Source organism: Osmia bicornis, chromosome 12 (genome assembly GCF_907164935.1).
Source record: "Osmia bicornis bicornis chromosome 12, iOsmBic2.1, whole genome shotgun sequence".
In the NCBI taxonomy this organism is placed as follows: Eukaryota; Metazoa; Arthropoda; class Insecta; order Hymenoptera; family Megachilidae; genus Osmia; species Osmia bicornis.
In genome coordinates this window covers 960,832-982,837 of record NC_060227.1, presented here as the reverse complement: position 1 = coordinate 982,837, position 22,006 = coordinate 960,832, and the positions used below count along the sequence as shown (strand labels likewise).

Below are 22,006 nucleotides of genomic sequence, written 5' to 3'. Positions count from 1 at the left end.
CACAGCTGGTCTGCGTCAGGATCGCAAATGAATTTTCATCTTTTACAGGATGTTGAAAATGGAGATCGAGGAACAGACTGTAGAAGAGACCAGCGGGAATTGGTACAGCGATCCGGACGAGGATAAGATCAACGACGATGTGTTCAGGCACAGCACGTATCGGCCAAATAGTAATCACAATTCAGTCCTGGAATGCGTCAATCAGATCCTTCTGAGAGACATGGAGGAAGAGGAGAGCATTCTTTCCGTGCCCAGAAGATTCAAACACCGAGGAAGAATCGTTCGCTTTCAACCGGCAAAATTGTCGGACATCGAGTCGGTGGGTTCTGAAATGGAGAGAAAGAATTCCGAGGAAGGCATTGCGGGGAAGGAAACAGCGGGAAGCGATTTTAACGACGTTCCTGCAAGTGGTTTCGAAGCTACAACCACCGAGGACGAGTTTGGAATGAGTATCTCTCAAACGGTATCGACGTCGAGCGTAACGAGTAACATTGTAAATCACGAGTCGAGCTTGGAAGAAGAGTCAGAGGAATCGAAAGCAATTCCGATTGTAATCATAGAGCCAAAGGTCGAGCTGGAGGAGACGAGACACACGAGCTTCTGCTCTTCTCAGCCGATACAAAAAACCAAGTCGTCGATGAACAGTTCGGTGAATCCACCTTTAAAATTGGAACGAATCGAGGAGAAAACGTGTTTGCAAATGTCCGCGAAAGGGCTAACCATAGCGAAAAACTTGGACTACGAGGACATCGAATCGCTTCCAGAGATAATGTCGCCTCCTCCTAAAACACCGCCAGCGTTACCGCCTAAGCCACAGTTCAAGAACAACACGTTGATCCTGAAGAAAATTCCTAGTCCCTCGTTCCTGATCGACGAGACGCGAAAGAAGCAACAGTTACTCGAATCCAGCTCAGCCGAGCACAGCAAGAAGATCTTTGGCTTCATCTCGTCCCCTCTGAAAGCGGCAGGAATCAACGTGTCGTCGGCGAGGAGCTTGAATTTTGACGAAACCGTGAATAAAGTGGCGGGAAACAACGAGGAAGGGAGCTTCTGGAAGAACAGGTTCAACAACGTTCGCTCCTCGTTCCAGGCGCGACAGAATCACGAGTGCAGCGGCGAACAGACGCGTAAAATTCCGAGAGTCACAAACATCGTTCGCCATTTCGAGGAGTTCAAAATCGGAGGCGATTCCGACGATCAGACGAAGGAACGCGGTAAAACGAAACACGCTCATTCGGAATTCGACCAAGAGTTCGATATCAGACAGAACTTCGAGGAGTTCAATCTGGACGAGTGTGACCTGTCCGATGATCCTGATCGGCCCGAAGGCGATGGCTCGGAGAGACTCGGCAATCTTGGGGCTACAGTTGGCCAGAACGAGAAATCTGCCGCAACCAAAGACAATAATAATGTTCCTCTTGCCGCGACCAATCCGAGTAGCGGCTACGATCACTTCCTGGAAGCAACAGGGCTTAGCAATAAATCTATACTAACCCCGTCGAGATTGCTGAGTAATCATAAAAGTATGCTGAAGCCGAAAGACGTGAAGTATAAGAATAAAATTAAATCAACCGCGGTCATGGAGAAGCACGGTATCTCTACGACCACCAATAACACCACTCATGTCAGACATTGGACTGGTCCGTTCGTTTGACGGTTGGCTCAAGTTTTTCCAAAAAGTTTCTTCCAACAGGAAGTCGTAGACGAAGGAACGTAATTGAAAAGAATGTTACTGTTGTGCACGTTGTTGAGGACATTGATGGCTATAGGAAATCGACTGTATAGGAGTTCGACTGTGCTTCGAATATTTTAAACTTTTTTAAACACGTTTTTCAAGGTAAAATGTATTTCTGTAAATTATTATTAATGTGTTTCTATTTTTTTTTTTTCCTAATACAATAGATAGAAAAATGTAGAACTTAATTTATTTATAGCAGTTTCGAATGAAAAAGGATTTTAATGTGTCGTATTTAAAATTTATAATGCATCGGAGCATTATAAAGGCACTTTGTTGAGAAATATTAATTCGAGGAGAAAAAAATAAAAGTATACATGTTTCTTTTGTTGTTGGAAATAAAATTAAAAATGACTTTATTGAAAGAATTTTGCGTTTGATTAAGAAATAGGAGTACACCAGTACAATGTTAAATACTTTGTGACGATTTATAAACAACTAGAACATATGATACAATCATATATATATAATATATATAACTTCTACTATCTATAAAAATACAACGCAACTCTATAAAAATACAATGCTAACTGTCACTGGTATCAAAATCTAAATAGGACACAGAAGAAAAAGTACTTCAGAAAATGGACATTATTTAAATTCGAACATCTCACCAGTAAATGTTAAAAGGATTCCATTTTCGCAGGTTAGTATGAATCACTCGTTCAGGCACTCTATTACACTTGGCTAGTGCTATATTATCAATACAAATGTATAGATATAGCTGAATAATTGCATGAAGAATCACACAATTTGGCACAGTGGTTTCTTCAAGTTTCTCTTTCCGCGCGGAAATCATAAAAGAACTGGAAAGAATCAATAAAGAATAAAAACATCAAATACCTGATATCAATGTTACATCTATAAACATCAAAATCATCTTACCTCCTTATCCAAGTCTTTTTGGGTCCAAACTTTGATCGTTGGCAGTTTATTCTGTAAATAATACAGTCGTTAAGAATACGAGATGGATAAAGAAAACTTTATCGTAAAAGTAACTTACACTTGAAGAATCAGATTGAACATTAAGACGTGGATTAAGAACAAATGGGACTCCATCCAAATCTGAAGATCCTGGCAGTGTACCATAAATCGATGAAGCTCCAGCAACTACAGTTGTTGGCGGTTGCGGAGCGGGTCTCGTAGGTTTAATTTTCGCATCGGGACTTAGAATCTCATAATCTCTATCGCTCGATTCGTCTAAATCCTTTCCCCCACTCCCAGAAATTTGTGGGTAAATTCCATTAGTCGGTTTTGGTGAAAACTTTGGTTTTGGCGGCCTTTCGGGAGGCACTCTGTGGGGCGTTCCATTTGATGGATTCGGGGAAGCACTTTGAAGTAAACTATAAATAAAATATTATTTGTAACAGTTGATATATACGTTAATCTTATTTTTAGATAAAACTGACTCTTACTCTATATTAACATACGATTGTGAGTTTGAATTTCCATTTACAATATCTACAGTTTTGTAGCAAACGCAAACTCCATTTATGACACTGGAAGAGGAAATATTTTAATACGAAAAATAATGATATTTTGATGAAACTTGGACAATTTTAAAACTGTATGCATACCCAGCAGCAATAAATCCATTTGGTGCCATTTTAGAGGTATAAACCTTATTCATAATTCTACTACATATAATAATATCTGTAACCGCTTTTGAACATAAATCCTTATTTCTAATTTTATAGCACAACTGCTTCTTCCTCCATGCCTTCTGCACTAAAATCCATTACAGCAATGTACTAAGCGAAAATGATTTTCTATTACACATTATTCTGATCAGTCTTACGTATGCTCACTTGAATCAACAGTATAAGAGATTATGCTGTATCCCTCTGGAGGAGAATCTCTTTCGTTAATAACTACTATGTCTTCCACCACACACTGAGGTAACCCTTCAGTCTTAGAAAAACAAATATATCTGCCTTTCTTTTTTATGAAAAGTCCACTTTCCCTCCATAAATCGGCATCTGTGTCTTGGTCATATGTTCTTGATACCTAATTATTTAAAAAATTTTCAAATGAAATATATTGATCACAACAATCTTTTGCTATTATTACTTACCACTGTGAAATTTGGTGGACATTTATCTATATCTTCAATAATTCTTATGGATGTGATGGGTCTATCATCAGGTAACACAGATGACAATTGATGGACTAACATTTTGTTGCAATTAGTCTTCTTAGACATTGTTGCAACCCTGTTAACAAAACGCAAAACACGCCTCTATCAGAGTTCATTATACTTCGCGTCATTAAAAGTGCAAAGAATGTAACTACAGACTTCCCCTACTTTATCTCAATGACCTATTTTCGATCGATAAAGTATTCTTTCGGAACAAATGAAAATTGTTTGCGACAAATATTTTTCAATTCACGATACGATAACAAGAACAAATAATATCGTTTGCCCGTATGATACGTAACACGGTTGATATTCAAAATATTCCAAGTAACGCAATGCCGTATTCGGTGTTTATTAATAAATTAGAATACCTGGATACTCCGAAATAACTCACCTTCACAGTTATTGCACAATATCAACTTACAAACTTCGCATATTTCTTGATATTTCTTATCGTAGTACTTTTAATTACCGAATCAATTAATTCGAACGAAGTAACGCGGCAATTTTCGATTGAGCCACGATCGACTGGTATTTTCTTTGACAAGCAATCTCGTTCTTCGGAAAGTTCATTCGTAATAAAATGAAGGTACCCCGATGCATACGAATAAACAAAGAGGAGAGAAAGAATCAAAAGGAATAAAGAGAGAAGGACGGGTAGAAGGATTAACAAAGAAAGAACATGTTATTGAGAGAAGGAAGATCGTGTATTTAATATGAATTATCAAATTGTTCGCCACTGGTTAGCAGTTTAACATTCACGTATTTTTAAATGATATCGAGAAAATAATCGATAAGATAAGTTTCGGTGCTCACAGCCATTGTTACTTATGACAATTGCTATTCTTCTTATGTCTCTCCGTTGAACGTTTTAACTAAATTGATATCAATGACATCACTTGTCCCTCCACTACTACTGTAACGACTACCATCTTAACTGACTAGGGTGGTAGTTGTGTTCAATAAACTAACCTCTATTTCCGTTCCTTTCACGCCGTCTATACTTTACGGCGTTTATTCTTCGTCTTTACTGTGCGCGATTCACTTTTTCCGGATGTTCGCCTGATTGTACGCGTCTCCGTCGAATTCGAAGAGAGTTAATTAATTTTCCAAGCGATTAGAAAATGAATAAGAATCATGCGCCACCCGTTTATCAACATTCTTACTGTGAGGTATGTTTAAGAAACTTTTAATACAATTTGAAGTTACAAGGGCACAACACTTGTCACAGCCGTGGCCGTAACACTGATACTGAAACTATACGCGAACAATATGGCGTCTTCTTTCCTCCATAGTCATACATCAAATTAATTTTTATTAAAAATAAGTTATTTAATCATTTAAAATATTCTACAAATGAAGAAGTTATTTAAGGATATAATTAATGCGTTAAGTGTTTTGAATTTATTATGTTTAATCTTCGAATTTTAGAAGGTTGTAGATGGCACTTCAATACCGTTAACTGTCCCAAGCGTCCAAACACTCGATACAAAGGTTTTATTACTCGAGTTTCGGCACTGAAAAGGAATGGAAGTGAGCTTGGATTTGTAACAAATATTCTTAACAGAAAATAACAATATACTGTGCTCCATTTAACGGAGTTAGTTTAAAGGTAACTAAATATTCTCATTTCTATAAAAATTATAATTAAGAATCTTACTTTTTCTAGCAATATTGTAATTGGTAAAGTATTTGAGTATAACAGTTATTCTAAGCACTGCATAGTTCACAAAACACATAGTTTTCTCCTAAAAATATGGATATAATTGAGTATTGTAGAAAAAGTTATGGATATGATATAAAATGTGAGGTATTGCACAGATATGATTTTGAGTACTGCATATTGGGTATAAGATGGATATACTTAAAATATTGCAAGAAATAATATGGATATGATGCAGCTTATTGCACTTTTGCATATATAGATTATGAATGAGTATTATGAAAAAAAATTATGGATATGATATACAGTGTATTGCAATCCTTAATATTGATATAGCAATTAATTATATTTTATCTTTTCTAATTGTTTTTTACCTCAAAATTGGATATGGTTTAGAGTATTGCAAAAAAAGAAATGAATATGATGCATTGTCTTGCACTTTTGCATATATGGATTATGAATTAGTATTATGAAAAAAAGTTATGGATATGATATAGAGTATATTGCAATCCTTAATATTAGTATAGTAGCTAGTTATATTTTATCTCTTCCAATTGTTTTTTATTTACCTTAAAATTGGATATGGTTCAGGGTATTGCAAAAGAAGAAATGGATATGATGCACTTTTGCATATATGGATTATGAATGATTATTATGAAAAAAGTTATGGATATGATACAGAGTATATTGCAGTCCTTAATATTAATGTAGCAACTAATTATATTTTATCGTTTCTAATTGTTTTTTACCACAAAATTGGATATGGTTTAGAGTATTGCAAAAAAAGAAATGGATATGATGCATTGTCTTGCACTTTTGCATATATGGATTATGAATGAGTATTATGAAAAAAGTTATGGATATGATACAGAGTATATTGCAGTCCTTAATATTAATGTAGCAACTAATTATATTTTATCTTTCCTAATTGTTTTTTTCCTAAAATTTGGATATGTTCAAAAGTCAAAGTGCATCTCTTTTCTTTGATTGGTCTTGTTCTCATCGCCATTTTGCGCTACCTACCACTCATTGGCGGTTCATGGTTAGGTTAGGTTAGATTATTTCGGCCATTTCAGAATTGCGAGTTACACAGAGTTATATGGCCCTGGTTAGGTTTTAGGATACGTGTATTAATGTTCTTGCGCGCGTAGATTGTCTCTTATTTTTTATAAATGTTCTTGTTATATGATTAGCGTTCATAACTTTATTTAATGTATTCGCTATTTATTTAGTGTAATTTTTCTAAACAATAACTAGGTATCATAACCTCTGAAACTATTTTACTATCCCTTACAGTTCATATAATTTGTATGATAAATAACTGTGACTGATTTACATTATGAATTGCAAGTATGAAGCGAAACGTCCCAGGCCATTCTCATCGCGATGAAAAAGCTAGAGCATCACGCAGTGAAGATTATGAAGCTGCTTCACATTCAAGAGCAGAAGAAGAAAAAGTACGACGTAGACGCGAATGGATGTTACAACAGAAATTAAACGAGGAGCATGAACGATTGAAGAAGAAAAAGATTTTAGAATACGAAATGCAACGCGCACGTGAGAAAAAATTACGCGAGGCTAAAGGAAGATCTCGGTGTAGTCGTAGTAGTAGCCCAAGTAAATCTCCACCAAGTCGACATGGAAGAACTTCTGTGTCAGATACACCCAAAACTTTGTCTGAAAAGTATGTATAAAACAAAGTAGTATATAAGAAATTATTTATTTTACCATCAAACAAAATGTCATTCTGTACTATAGATTAGAATCATCAAATGGGACAACACCTATATTTAAAGGACCCGAAGGTACACAAATTAGTGTGACAGAATTACGCAGAATCAAAGTAGATATTCACAGAAGCATTCCTGGAAAATCAACAGCAGATGATCTTCACCGGGAGATTATTAATCCTGAAGATGTGGTGGTCAAAAGAAGAGAGGGTAACATGCTGTTTTTTCTTATGATTATCTAAAAGTTTTCAGTCATTCAGTGAAGAAATGCCATTGATGGATATAAGCTCAACGCGGAAGATGATTATTTGTGGAGTTCTCTACGAATTACAACTTTTCAACTGAAGATTTGGGAGATTGTATGCTTTTTAATGTAAAGCTGTAAGCTCTGGGTTATAATTCAATCTCTTGTTTTTGAAAGAAGTCTATAAATTTTGCTTTCTTGATATATGACTGAAGTTTGATTAAAGATATACGAATTTTCACTTTATTAAATGCAATGTTTGAAGAATGATGACTTTGTCTACCACTTTCTACAGACATGAAGATTACGGGTATTGTCTACATATTATATTGAAGAGATAATTCGTGAAGTTAATGTATTATTGATTCACCCTGGATAAAACAAATTTGGAATACAACAATGTGTGCAATGTGTAAGCACAAACTTCATTATCTTGAATGTTTTAAGATTAATATGTTGTTTAGCATATCTTTTGCTTCACTGCTTACTGTCCTTTTTTGTTGAGTTTGCACAAAGAGTATTATTCTCGAAAAATTTGTTTATATTGTTTTTGTGCATTCTCTTTGCATTTTGTTTTTGGGCTGCTTGCATGTTTGGAAACACTGCTTTTGTAAATGCTTTATTTTCTAAAAAGAATCGACCGGAAGATTTTCAATTCTAACATTCAACAACTGAAGATACAAACCTTAATATTGAGCTCGAGTATTCTCCAATGGAAGATTTTAAATTAAGTCCTGAAGTTTAGAATTGTACAATGAAGTAGCCGAATTTTTAAAAACTACATTGGAAGAAACAAAACAATTATAATGTTCTTATTTTTTAATATGTTACAAAATACTAACTAAATGAATAGATATAATTTTGATTTATGAAATTATCGTTTATGTTTATGAGGTAAAATATATCGATAGATTGAATATAAATTATTTTGTGGGAAAAAATTAAAAAATTACAAGGTTCTAAACTAATGAAGAGCAAGATTTTATCATCTGGGAAGATAAAAACCATCTTGGAAGATTTTATTGTATTGATCATGAAATTACTATAAACATAACTAATGAAATTTAATTTCAATATCTTTCGAATTAATATACATAAATTATATTCATGTGTATGGTATAATATGGCAGTCAAGAAAATTGTAAGCCAATTAATTTTTTTAATCATTAATTGATTATGAAAGTCTCTTTTCTTCGTATTTTTGAAACATATATTAAACTAAATACCACAAGTAAATTTTTCCGTAATATTTTTTTTTATAAGTAGCTAATACAAAATTAACAGTATAAAGTGTCATTAAGAGTAATAGCCTTTATTTATAGTTGCATTCAAATGATAAAGTTGTAATGAAGTGACCTGGCTTACAATTGTTCAGAGCTAGCCAATTAGTTTAAATATGAACTTTACTATCTTCAAGGTCTGTCATACTTTTTAGTACTGCTTAATTGCTTCTTCCCGACATATGTTTGTATATATTTCATGTATTCTTTTTATTTATAAATGTTGTAACTGTAGGAGAAGGATCCAAGCCAATATTTGAAAGGGAAGAAATAAAAAATGCAGTAGTCAAAACAGAAGAAGTTGGAGAACGTCGTACTGTTAAAGCTATAAGTAGTGAAAATTTAGGTATGTTTGATAGTCAAAATCAATACATTCCAATATTTTTTTCACAGATTTTCATAGAAATAATCGTTTGCTGTCTTAAACGATAATCTGTGAATTCTATAACTGGTCCTCTGTTTTGCTAGTTTGAAGTTTTTAATTTTTAGAAAGCAAATCAAAAACCTTAAAAAAATATACGACGTCTCCGACTAATGTAAGAGCTCGAAGTCACAGTCTTCCACGTACTTCGCCGCATCATTCCAGGTTTGTGCCTGTACTGGTAACTGTAATCTCATGGAGAACGAAGTTATTTTTAAAAATTTCTATTTATAAGATTATACTATATGTATATGGATATGGTATCAGTGTACAGCTGATTTGTGAACGAATGAGAAAAAGGTATTGCTTAACAAACAAAGAATTCGTTCATAAGTTAGTATCTGTATACTGGAGTATTGTATTTATACAGAATATACACTGGTTTTATACAGAAAATATATATGGTTATAGCCGTTATAGGCTTGAAATTCAATAATTAAGAAAGTGTTTCCAGAGTTGAAATTTATGGATGATTTCAACAGGTTTTTGACTATAAACATAAATTCTTATCTTCAGGACTATTTGTCATACAGACATGCTTCTTCCGTTTTTTAGTTTTAGTCAGAACGACTTAAGCTTTATCATACTTTTGTTTAGAATAAAACATATTTCAGTTGATCTTATATTTAATAAAAGTAGCGCTTTGTATTGTGATGAAATGTTTAGAGATATTACATTTCTTGTATTGTGTTGGTCTCTAATGGATGTGCTTTCGTGTTGTATATGTTTCACAATTTAATTGTGAATGTAATTATGCTTCTGAATTGTTTTAGGCATGTTTTGTTTTATGTTATTACAGTCTGTTTTGTTCTAGCTTTACTAATGCTTCGCAAGGATGACGATAAATGGCAGCAGATGGACAAGGATGCACCTGACTGTATGCATATGCTTGCTTATGTTAATACCAGTGCTTATGCTTTATTTTTTACTTTATTAATTTATACATCCTTCTTAAGGAGAATGCAAAGATACAAAATTTTTCATATATCTTTGAATCATCTTAATGATATTGCTTTTTATTTCTTTTAATTCGATAAAAGATTTATTAATTATTTTATCAGTAAAGCCTATCATTGGTATATTGTTATTGTTATGCACACTTTCTGATTCAGGTAATTGACATTAATATAATTGATAGCAGTTTTAGAAGGTGAGTAATTTAGATTGTTAATAGTAAATAAAACGGCATTATATTATAACATAAATTGTAATATCAACGTATTGTATGTTGCATACTTTTTACTTTGCATAATCTTTGTTAGTAATTTTGTTAGCAATTAATATTTACAGCTGTTTGCTGTATTCCATTTTATCTTCCAACACTGCATACAGCTTTATGCAATTAATTCCCTTCCGTATGTAATATACTTGTATGCTTATTGTACATAGCTTAACTTTTTTTTTTGCAACTTAGTAAAACACAAACATAGCTACATACACTTAGCTTAAATATTTGAAGGATACACTATAGGAAATATTAGTTTTCATTCATGAAATCCATGAATGGCATTAAGTAAAATCAGAGTTAATATGATACTTTATTATGGTATGACACATGGTGATATGATACAGAGTATTGCTTTATAATTTAAGATTAAATTTAATACTTACGTTTTATGCAGTTTCCAGATAATATATCATCAAAGTGTTTAGAAATTAAGGTTTTCATTAATCGCTTTTCTTCCAGGCACGAAGACTCAAGACATAATAATAGAGAAATTTATAGAAATGATAGGTACAAATTGTGTTTTTTTTTACATTTTCATCTATTATGTATATTTCTTTGCTTTTATTTTATTAAGTAATGTAATCTGTTCAGGGAAAGAGAACATAATAGAGATAAAAGTAGAGAGTATAGAGAACGTCATAATGAACAAGAAAGAAGACGTACTCATCCACATAACATAGATAACAATCGGTCACGAGAAAGAAGTCGTCGTGATCATTCGCGTTCTAGGGAAAGAGAAGAAAGAAAATGGGATAGAAATTCTCATCATAAGTATATTTCAAATATTTGTAAAGCTTTGTAAATGTAATATTTCAAATATTGTATGGAGAAGTATATTCTAAAAAATGTTATCTTAACAGTAGATCAGTTAGGGATGAGAGATCTTATCAAGAGTACCGAGGAAGGTCAAGAGAACGCTCTAAGGAGAGGAGAGATAGAGATAGATCTAGAGAACTGAGGGTTCCTCCACCACATTATATTGAGCAGATCCCTGTTCCTATTTATTGTGGAGTAAGAATTCAATTTTTATGCAAGGTCTTATAATTCTGTGATATTAAACTTTACCCATTTATCATTTCTACAGAACTTCCCACCAAGACCTATAATGGTTGGACCCTTAGTCCCTATTCGTGCACAAGTTCCTTATGGTAGTGTCAGACCTCCTATGATGGGTCCTTTAAGACCATACCCCCCGCGATTTATTCCTCCAGATATCTATAGAATGCGTCCACCTCCAAATCCTAGTAAGTATAATATTTATAAACCCATAATAATGTGTATAAAGAAATATACCAATCATCTACTTCTCATACAGGATTTGGATCAATGTATTAACGTAATTACCTGTGATAAAGTTATATTTTAAATTAAAAATGAATGGTGGTATTTCATTGTACAATGATGAAGTAGATAATATTTGATGGTTCAAATATTAATCGAAATTTATGACCAAAAATTGCAATAGAGTTGCAAGGGGATAAATCATGCTCAAATTAGCATATTTTTTAGTAATATTTAAAATGTATAAATATTTTATAAGTTTTTAACTGTGTTGCTAGCTTACTACAATCATTTTACTTAATGTTAAAGCTTTGTAAATGATATACATACGTAATTTGAAGTGTAATCATAAGATCAAGAATTTCTGTAAATTTTAATTGCCGCTATATATATATATATATATATATATATATTTTAAACTGTATTTAATATCAATTTAACGTGTGACACCTACCCGAAATAAACTTGTGATTTCTGTGATGTACTGAAATTATTTTTATATGAAACTTGGTCACGTAGTTAAGAAAATAATGATAATTAGTTGCGTTATTAATTAATATTAAATATGCACAATAGTTTCAATAAACTTTGTGAACTTATTTAAAATACTTACCTTGGTTTTTATAATTATATCTAATTTTGTTTAAGGGGCATATCTTTATTACGAATGTATATTATTCCAAATTGATAACTTACTTTTATAATTTTTTAAATAAATCTATCTAATACCATAGATGAAGGATGATAAGCAGAAAACACTAATCATCGAAATTTACAACATGTCATCTCTTAAGATAAGAGATATTAATTGGATTTCGAACAGACGCGCGAAACTGTACGAGTACGTAAGACAAATTTCCCGCGCGAACGTCGGACGTGTGTCAGTCGACCTTCGGCCGCCGGTACAAGCGGGTCGTGAAAGTACACCTCTCGTTCCTTTTATCGCGGAAATATTCGAAAATTCAGTGCTAATTGTGAATCGTCGTATAAACATCAGCAGATTGCAACTATTATATCACAGGTAGGAATTTTAGTCACTTTAATGTACATTTTATGTTTATGAGTGCGTTTCAGGTATCGTAAGCGTTTTTGAAGTTTGAACAGTTTAAAATATGTACATTTCATTTTATCCATTAATTTCCATAGAACCTAACATTTCATCTCACGAGCATTATTAAATTATTTGCCATTTTGTTTTGTATTTATGTACGAAACTGACACGCGTAAATTTGATATGATATACCAAAAAATATGATTATGTATGGTTATTCAATACTTTGATAACTGACATTTTAAATGGTAGTGTTTAAAAATATTGTCTTATTTGTATCGAATATTCTATAACAGTGTACAGTTTAATTTTCAGAACTCGAGTTACAATAATATATCATTCACAGTTGGTTTCGTGTTTAAATTTAATATTTTAATTATTAGAAACGAACATACATTGTGTTTCGTGTTGTTCTGACTTTTCTAATGACGCTACAAAAGAATATCTGAATAACTTGACATAAAGTCTTTAACCTTTTAAGCCTAGTGTCGCGTTCTCGTGCTTCTGATTTTTGTAAGCATTTCCTCTGATGCGTAGTACCTATATCTATCAATATACCTGTGTGTTGGCGTCGTATCCGTTACTCATCATTCATCATACATGAAAAGGAAACCACTTAAATTAATATCATTATTAAATCTTAATTAACCTGTTGTTGAGATTATTGATATTAAATGATAGACTATAGGAAGCAGATTAATGTAACAATCCATTTGCAATTTTTATTTCGTTTTATCTAAATCTATCGGCAATATCGTTAATAGAAAAAAGAAAATGGTTTCTCGTGTTACGCGTCGAGGAACATAGATAAATATCCGTCAAAATGCAAACACAAAATTCGATCTTTTTCATTCTTTGTCTATTCCTTTTTTTTATTTGTCACGCGTTCTCTGTCAGTGTCATTCCAAGTTTGTAAATGATGAATTGCTTTGTCGTTTTCATTATAAAATATTTGCAAATATTTGCGCACTTTAGGCAGACATTTATCTTAGAATTTGAATTTTAAAACCGCTTCTCGGCAGCGCCCTCCATCTTTGAATTACTATAAATTATTAAAGCATTATAATCATTTACATAAATATCATATAAAAGATCAAAGGATAGAATCTTCCAATTTCAATTAGAAATGATTTTTACTTCTTACTTTATAGCATCATTAAATAAAAATTTTGTGGTTATCTTTTCTCAAATGAATGTTTTCGACAGTATCGTTCGTTACGTCAATTACGTTGTACGTTTGTATTCAAATTACCTACGTTTATGGTAATTCCTTTGACAAGAAATTTATTATAATGTTTTGAAATATTAATTAGATCCGAAGTGTATATCATTACGTTATCGTCGCGCGTACATTGACCAATGCTACGATGACATTTAATTTAAGGAGGAAAAAAATAAGAGAAAAGGTACTTAATAATGTAAACTATCGACCTGTTCCGTCAACTGACCTCGCGTTATTATTCATGATATATGTACATACTTGCATACATTACAGCGTAAGATATTTAGAATAGTATTTTTTAAATATTCCCCAAACGTGCTTTCTTATTGTTCTACGAATGTTTTGTAATTTAATAAACCTTCCAAGAAGGTTTTCTTTTATTTCATTTATTTTCATTTTCATTTCTTTTTGAACATTATCACGGCGAACTATATACATTTAGTTGTTTTATTCGTTCAAATTGAACCGAGGGTCAGAATAACCCCGACCTACTATTCAGGCATTAATAACAGTTATTTTAACGATACAGTGCGTATCTAATTTGTGCAGGCTATTCTATGCTAATGATGCGTACACGGTCACGCAAAAGGCTTAATTTTGTTCCGAAGGAAACAGCTATAATTATTAATGTATATTTTAATTTTATAAAAATTCAAAATTTATTTTGTGGTAAGTAACATTGCTTTACCTGTGATGCAAATTTACAGACCACAAAATAATATTTATTTGAAATTCTTATCAAACTTACCATATTACAAAAAGGGGAGTGAGCATTTTTTGAAGTTAAAATATTTAATTTTTTTAATTTTTTTATTTGATAATAGACTTTAGGTATCTGAAATTTGAAATTGATAGTTGCAGTAGATTCTGAGAAAAAGGAAATTCATTTATTTTCTCTACGTTGAACAGTAATACAATTAATTATTTTTTCTGTTTCAGATCGTTTCATAATTCGGTGCTGAAGATCGACTCGATACCATATTTCCCGTGACTATGGAGAGCAGTTTGACAGAATTCGAGGAGAACGTGGCCTTTGACCTCGACGATCCAGACTTCGCCCCTTCGAATCCTCGTACTGTAACTAATAATGTCCTTCGGAACTCGCAATTCACTGACTTTGCATTCGGTGTCAACAAACGTGAGTACATTCACTTCTGATACAATTAAAATGCGCAATCGCTATTTTTCTTTAAACTTAAATGCAGGGCCCCCATAAGACGATTTTGCGTCTAATGTTTACTTGAATATTAATCTATGTAAAAGGAAATCTAAATTAGTTAGATTTGTCCTCCCTCTCCTTAATCTGCTATCTTGCATCATTAGTATAATAGCAATATTTTTCCATCGTTTTATTTTTCTTTTTTCTTTTAATTATTCGAGTAATTTGCGATGCCGGTCATCGATGACCCCACTACATTCAAGTTGTTAATATATTTGCTACCAGAAACCAAATCGAAATTCGTCCTTTACGTTAATATTTCGGTTTGCTGTTAAATAGAGCGTAATTATAATTTTCTTCCAGCCACCAATTACGTGTTTATGTAAATTTTCTACCGTTTAGATACCGTTTAAAAATTTTTATATAACCACAGTCTCTGAACACGTGTTCCTAACGTTAGTATCACAATAAGAAAGTTAATGTCTATTATAACGAAGAACGACGGTAAAGGGTATTGATTTAATCGATTACCTTACATTTTCCTAATTATATACCCTACGATTCTTATCGTTTCTTTTCATCGGTATTGTTCAGCTCACGCTTTGTCGATGCCGTCTCGTTTTCTATTTATTCTTAGTATTTCATAGACATTTATATAATGGAAAACTTGTGTAATCGTTGAATTATACCGTTTCGCGTGAAACAGAAATAAATGGAAGCGCATTCCCGTAAGATCGTCGGGTTTGTCTCTAGAATGATCTATTTTTGCGATCGAATAAATCATTCGCAATCAGTTACGAGTTGAACAAGGAAAACCTTGAATTGTCTATAAATAATTGATCGTAGAAATATCGGGATCGATGTTGCGTTGTCGTTGATGAACATCTGCGGTTATATACATCCGGGTGTGTTTAAAATTTACTTTCGACTCGATTCGTCGCGAGGAAAATACGGAAGAAAGAGGAAAGTTTATGCCGACCTGCAGATTTTCCTGAGTTTCGTACGCGTACGATGTACATATGTACGTCTGGAAAGTTTATCGTATTGCTGGTTGCCAGCTGACATTTTATCACGTATGAAACGATCTTATTACACGAGATGACCACACGTCTTGTATGTACAGACATTGATGTCACAGCGTATCTTTCTCGTCGCTTCTTTTCTTTTTTCTTATTCAATTTTTTTGGACGGACACCTTACGCGAGAGATAAAATATAATTCATTACCACCGAATAATTCAAAAGTTTTTTCTTCGAATTTCTTTGCCGAAGATTACTATTAGGTCGTTGCATATCAGATGCCGTATTTCGAAACAAATATGACACGATTTCATGACGTCAAAGTAGCGTAAAACTGCACTTGTGGCATATCAAATTAAAGCTTACATTTTAATGAATATTTCTAATACGAAATTCTTGATCTTACGCCTGTTACAAGGCGTATGCTCCGAGTTAATGAAACAGCATTCGATGGTACAATTTTATAATAGATACCATTTGTCTGAAGGAAGTTCTAGCAGACGGTAATTTTATTTTTAACGCTTTGCAAACAGATGTCGGGATATTTCCGTCATCATAGTTTTACGATAGAGTTTTTATTTTCTATTCAGTTTACATTTCATTATCCTTTGCTTCTGGCTTAACGAGCTGGTATATTTTAAATTTAATTTAATTCATTTTTATTTCAAAATTGATACTCACGATTGACCCAGTTCCAGAGTTTGGAGTTTAGGGTTCCATATGATCATATCACAGCGCATAGGGATTGAAATACGAGTTGTTGAAATAATAATGAACGCTCAGACGAAACAATTTCCTTTTGTTTAAGTATTTTTGCCACACACGTGGAACGCATGTACCACGCATTTCACCTCTTATCTCGGTCCGTACGGCACTATTATTATATTAGAAGCGAAACACGCAGTCCGCGAGGCGGGAACTCGATCCGCGGACAAAATTGGATCCATGCGGATATCAGCTTTCTTCCTGAGAAATCAGCCAGTCGAGTCGGTGTCCTGCACACAGGCTCGATCGCCATCAGAAAGTGTTTTTCACGTTCAACGCGTGCACTTAATCGCATTCTTATTCTTCTAGATAAAATGATTCGCCTTTGTTCAGCCTGATATCTCGTTGCACCGTGTGTCCGATGACACTGATATTATTGATCTTCTTTCTCTTTGTTGTATACTTGATCCTTTCTATCGATTTCTCCTTACTGCGATTTGTAATCACTCGTGGAAATCTCTATAGAGTAACGTATGCAGTTATTGACTCCTGTTTAATGATTGACGCTTCTTAAAAAAGCAAGCAATGCGATATAACGCATTTCTTAACCCTTTGGCGCGGCGGACCATGGAGAGAGCCATCATTCTAATTTACTTTTCTACTTTGTATTATTACACTCTTCCTTTAAAAATTATACATTTAACTTTAGATTAATACTCTTGTTTGGGTCACGATTGACCCAGTTTAATAAGCCTTCATCGAATTGTGAATTTGAATGTTTCCGCTGTATTTTTCTTTTTATTATCTGCCATCCATACGGCAGTATTCTTCATTATCAACTATCCAGTTTACTTGAGAATTGCTAGAGGGAGATTAAATAAACTTTCTTCTTCAAATTTTGTCATTGAGACTTTTTTTGAAAATTCCACAGGACATTGTAACCAAATACTTATAAACGGAGGAAAAACTTACAAAGTAGATTAAAACTTGTGCATAATTCATTGTACAACCTTCCATGAAGGTAAATATTGATTCTACCAGCCTACTTCCATTCATTAATATTTAAATAGAATGAAGAATTGTATTCATAGTTATTTAAAATATTTAACCTTTGTCGTTTCCTTTCTATCTTCTCTACCAACAATATTTTTCTGCCTGGTTATCTCAGAATTTTCTGGCCTTTGCCCTCATTAAGTGCATAATAATCATCAAATTTTTTTAGAATATAATAATCTACTGTGCAACTCTCTACCTAAATTAGCATCGATAGTTTCTACACACTCTCGTTTATTAAATCTACCAATAATATTTTCGTTCCTCCTTATCTTCAAGTTTTTTTACCTCCTATCGAAGACGGAGCAGTATTGAAATTTTCCGTGATAAATGGTTGTTAACGGGTTATCACGACCCCCTGCGTACAATAACAACACATTTTTACCAACTGTATCTATATTCAGGCCACTGTATACACATTAACGATAATGAGAGAACAGCTTGCAACTGGTGCGTTCGATTTGCAAACGTTGCTTATCCATATTTATTAATAATCGCTCCTTGGCTTTGTAACAACGAGTCATATTGAAAGTGCAGGGTACAAGTTATGGTTCGAAACACGAGTCACCCTCGTGCTGTGATTAACAGTCCTCGTTATTTAATTCCATATCTAGTGCTATTTAGTTATCATCATTTTTTTTTCTTTTTCAATAATTTTATTTAGGCGAACGAAATTATTCAAGGGTTAAATGGCAATTTTTTCTTCATTCTCGTGTACCATTTTACAAAAATGTAGGATGGTTTGATTAAGGAAGACGCGTCGCAAAACGTGGCGACGACCTTTAAACGGCTGGTCTCGTTTGCACAATTCCTTTTACGGCTTCAAAGTCTGTCGAGATACCAGGAATTTTGTAAGAAGCTGCTTTTTAGCGTCGTTCTTTTATGGCGCGAAATTCTTTTACGCTTAGAAGGATTCGAAAATATATTTCATCTTGAATTAATTCATTTTTACCTTCGGTTTGATTGCATAAATTAATACAGCTTTCTACGAGCTTTCCATATCTGGATCCCAGTATCCAAATATCTCTTCTATAAAATTTGAAAAGTGTGATTTGATACACTTTTAATTTAATTTTCAAACATTCACGAGTTCACCGCTCTTTTTCCAGTTTCATCTGAAATCTTTCAATAATTTTCGTGAAAAACTGTCATTTATTGGCCATCGGCCATCGCCGTACGTTAGTGCGTAAATGAAATCATGTATTATTAATCGGTAAGTATGTTGTGCCTCGTACATTGCATAATTGTACGTTCATTCGCGATCCACGTGATATTTTAAAAAATTGCAGTATCAGCACTGCAATTGTCCTCTTCTCGATGATACGTCGAAAGATAATCGCAAGAAATGTCAATAGTTCCTCTTTTTTGTTCGTACTGGTATCTCGTAACGCGTACTCGTAAATTTTTTTCTTTTTTTTTTTATTATTTGGACACGTTGGCTGCCGATTATTTGGACGCTCGTCGTGTCGATTATTAAAGAATGATGTAATTTTGTGCTGCGTTCTGGTTCGTCAGTCTTTGGATCTCTCGTATCGTCCAATTTCAGTGATTAATTTATTTCAACCAAGTGTCGTACGATACTTTGATAAAATTGTGTACATTTTAGATTACTCGAAGAAAAATAAGGAAGATGAATGTATTGAATTTTTTATTATCTAACACGTTCAGTGGAGAAATAAAGGAAAATGTAGAATTTTTTAATTAAAAAATTTGCGTTCACTCTTGGCTCGTAATTAAACTGCGAACAGGGTTCGTCATGAGAAATTCTTTTTAAAATATGCAATTAAACCGTCGCTTTTTTTTTTTTCTTCTCCCTTCTTGTCGAACGTGGTTTCTAAATTCGTCGATACGCTTTTACTTCTTGCACTATTAAATTCGCCCCGTCTTTCGTTTCTTCTCGTAATCGCACGAGCAGAAATTCACGCTTTTCATTTGCCCCGTTCGATATTCCGATGCATTCGTATTAATTCGTAAGCAAATCCAGGTGGAAAGATTTCAACTGTTGCGTTCGTGTTTTTATTTTTCGTTGTTCCTTTATTCATGATACCTACATACGTCATGTCAGCGGCAACTGACGCAAAAGATTACAATTTACACTTGACCAGACATCTGTTTTACATGCTGATAGGATACCATGTCAATTCGTGAAATGAAACGTTTTTCCTATTGATGGACTTTTGCGAATATAAAATTATTTGTAATTTGTATTTTTTCATAGTACAAATGGTCCCATATTCGTACCCTTTCATCTATCCTATCGCAGATGCGAACTATTATTCCTTCATGGTACGTATTTACTTGTCAATGAAGATAAACGATAAACGGAGGGTATTCAATTCGGTGAACATATCCTGTCATGCGGTGTCCCCTCTATTAAATTGAAATTAGCACGCACACGTATACGGGAATAGGTAATTTCCTTAAACGAAGGAAGTGAGCAAGTGCCTAACCTTCTCTTCATCGAGGGTCGCAACCTGAATGGAACGCGAACACGACATAAATTCACGTGATTGACACGTGCTATTTCTTAAGTGAACCGATCTATCTCTGCGATTCGAGATCACGATACGAGAGGATCAGTCCTCGAACTTGGAATTAATTTAACCCTTTAACTGCGCGCTCGCGCCTAGAACGATCGACGCGGTCCCAAGTAATGAAATTAGAAATTAAATTCCGCCTTCTTATTCTTCCCCATAGCCATCAATCGGATTATTATAAGATTATTTCGGTAATCGTGCAGTGGCACTCAGATTAAATATTTACAATTCGTTCGGAATGAGGCGTTAAAAAAAAAAGTGATCTCGGTAATCATTAAGCGACGATTAAGTGTAATCGTTTTAAAATGGATTACGGTACGTCGTTTAGAAATATCACTCAGCTTGATAAATCATTTAGGTTTATTGACACAAAGATTAAATAATATGGATCGTTCGAATGAAAACAGAAAAAAAGAAATGATTTCGATGACCGTATTATTAGCACGATGGTTTATCTTAAATAAGTATTGATATTGAAGTAACCTCCTTTTCGTTTTATCACAATCAGTTTTTCTGAAATTAAGATGTAATATTATTATGAAGTCAAAGTGTTACTACACCCGGTTTACCCTGCTAATTGCTCCAATGAAATTTCATCAAATTATAATACGAAATCCAATATTTAGGTTGAACTTTGGAAGCGTTCGGTGTTTCTAAAAATAATTTTGCTAGTACTTGATAACAGATAACGAGATTAACAGTTGTTAGGATGTAAAATTGGAACATGATACTTTGTTTAAAGCAGACGCTCGTTGCGCTTCCATACACAGACTGTTTAATAACACGCTAATAAATTAAACTTATATTTAGCCATCGAACAACTGTCGCGGTTATAAATAGGTAAGACACCCGGCTTGTTTTCAGTTTGCCAAACTAATTACCTTCGTGCCACACAGCATCGTCACACAAGTTCTTGAACTCTTTTTCGAAGATCCTGTCTCATCTCTGATTACGCATTGTTTGTAACGTGACACGGACATTTGGACGCGTCAAAGATGTTCTTTTTTACTCATTTTCAAAACGCTCGTCTGCTTTTTTAACGACAGACCCAGCCGGTCTCGTCTCGACGGATAATAAAAGAATAATTACATTTTAGCCCGAACGCAAAATATAATTTGTATTATAATGCGTGGGTCATTTAGTCGTCTAGAAAATGTGAAGAGACTCGTAGCAATTCAGAAATTTAAGAATAATTTAAAAAAAAAGGTAATTAACTCTCGGACGGCGGACCATGGAGAGAGCCCTAAGACCCAGGCTCCGCCGTTCGAGGGTTAATTTTCTAAATATCCCGAAAGTTATAACAATTAACGTGTAATAAAACAAATGCAAATGTCTGATTTATCGTTTAATGGAATTTCTTCCTGGAACACCTCTGCCGTTTTCATCGACAGAAACGTTATCGGTCGATTGAACTTTCTCGCGCGAATAGATTAGCATAAACAATTGTTGACGTCAGGGATTGCGCGTGGTTCATTGAACTGGATTTTCGTGGCGCGATCGACTTATTAACGCTTCGATGTTATCTCGAAACGTACGTCGGA

At 33.6% G+C, this 22,006-nt stretch overlaps 4 protein-coding genes across 13 annotated transcripts in view; 3 read left to right on the top strand and 1 right to left on the bottom strand.

The window, feature by feature from the left end:
* Positions 1-2,381, top strand: part of LOC114874995 — a 30,215-nt gene extending 27,834 nt beyond the window's left edge. For 5 of the 6 annotated variants that reach the window (XM_029184822.2, XM_029184823.2, XM_029184821.2 and 2 more), the window contains exon 4: positions 49-2,381. In XM_029184822.2, the coding sequence (XP_029040655.2) occupies positions 49-1,654 (1,606 nt within the window). In that variant the 3' untranslated portion in view covers positions 1,655-2,381. The remainder of the gene's footprint in view (positions 1-48) is intronic. The other variant, XR_006829964.1, reaches the window with a different exon arrangement.
* Positions 2,143-4,933, bottom strand: LOC114875003 (multivesicular body subunit 12A). 5 transcript variants are annotated; one of them, XR_003789178.2, is made up of 9 exons: positions 4,267-4,822; positions 3,810-3,948; positions 3,544-3,742; positions 3,313-3,463; positions 3,151-3,234; positions 2,739-3,078; positions 2,621-2,671; positions 2,350-2,541; positions 2,143-2,284 (listed from the first exon to the last, which is right to left on the bottom strand). XR_003789178.2 is itself a non-coding variant. In XM_029184841.2 (8 exons), exons 2-8 carry the CDS (start codon positions 3,936-3,938, stop codon positions 2,506-2,508), a joined length of 990 nt encoding a protein of 329 aa, XP_029040674.1. In that variant the 5' UTR covers positions 3,939-3,948; positions 4,845-4,933; the 3' UTR covers positions 2,143-2,505. The 5 variants fall into 5 exon arrangements, 4 of the variants coding, with proteins under 4 accessions (XP_029040674.1, XP_029040673.1, XP_029040676.1 ...); XM_029184841.2 differs by lacking the exon at positions 4,267-4,822 and adding an exon at positions 4,845-4,933 and having other exon boundaries at positions 2,143-2,541; XM_029184840.2 differs by having other exon boundaries at positions 2,143-2,541.
* An 18-nt stretch (positions 4,934-4,951) lies between these two features.
* LOC114875000 (serine/threonine-protein kinase fray2-like) lies at positions 4,952-12,199 on the top strand. The gene is made up of 11 exons (XM_029184835.2): positions 4,952-5,044; positions 5,304-5,484; positions 6,887-7,219; positions 7,294-7,475; positions 9,025-9,135; positions 9,279-9,375; positions 10,898-10,945; positions 11,030-11,209; positions 11,299-11,449; positions 11,523-11,682; positions 11,754-12,199. Exons 3-11 carry the CDS (start codon positions 6,888-6,890, stop codon positions 11,771-11,773), a joined length of 1,281 nt encoding a protein of 426 aa, XP_029040668.2. The 5' UTR covers positions 4,952-5,044; positions 5,304-5,484; position 6,887; the 3' UTR covers positions 11,774-12,199.
* A 438-nt stretch (positions 12,200-12,637) lies between these two features.
* The window catches only part of LOC114875008 (protein pinocchio), a 40,049-nt gene continuing 30,680 nt past the window's right edge, over positions 12,638-22,006 (top strand). Inside the window, exons 1-2 of the mRNA XM_029184851.2 lie at positions 12,638-12,740; positions 14,932-15,130. Coding sequence (XP_029040684.1) covers positions 14,986-15,130 — 145 coding nt within the window. The 5' untranslated portion in view covers positions 12,638-12,740; positions 14,932-14,985. The remainder of the gene's footprint in view (positions 12,741-14,931; positions 15,131-22,006) is intronic.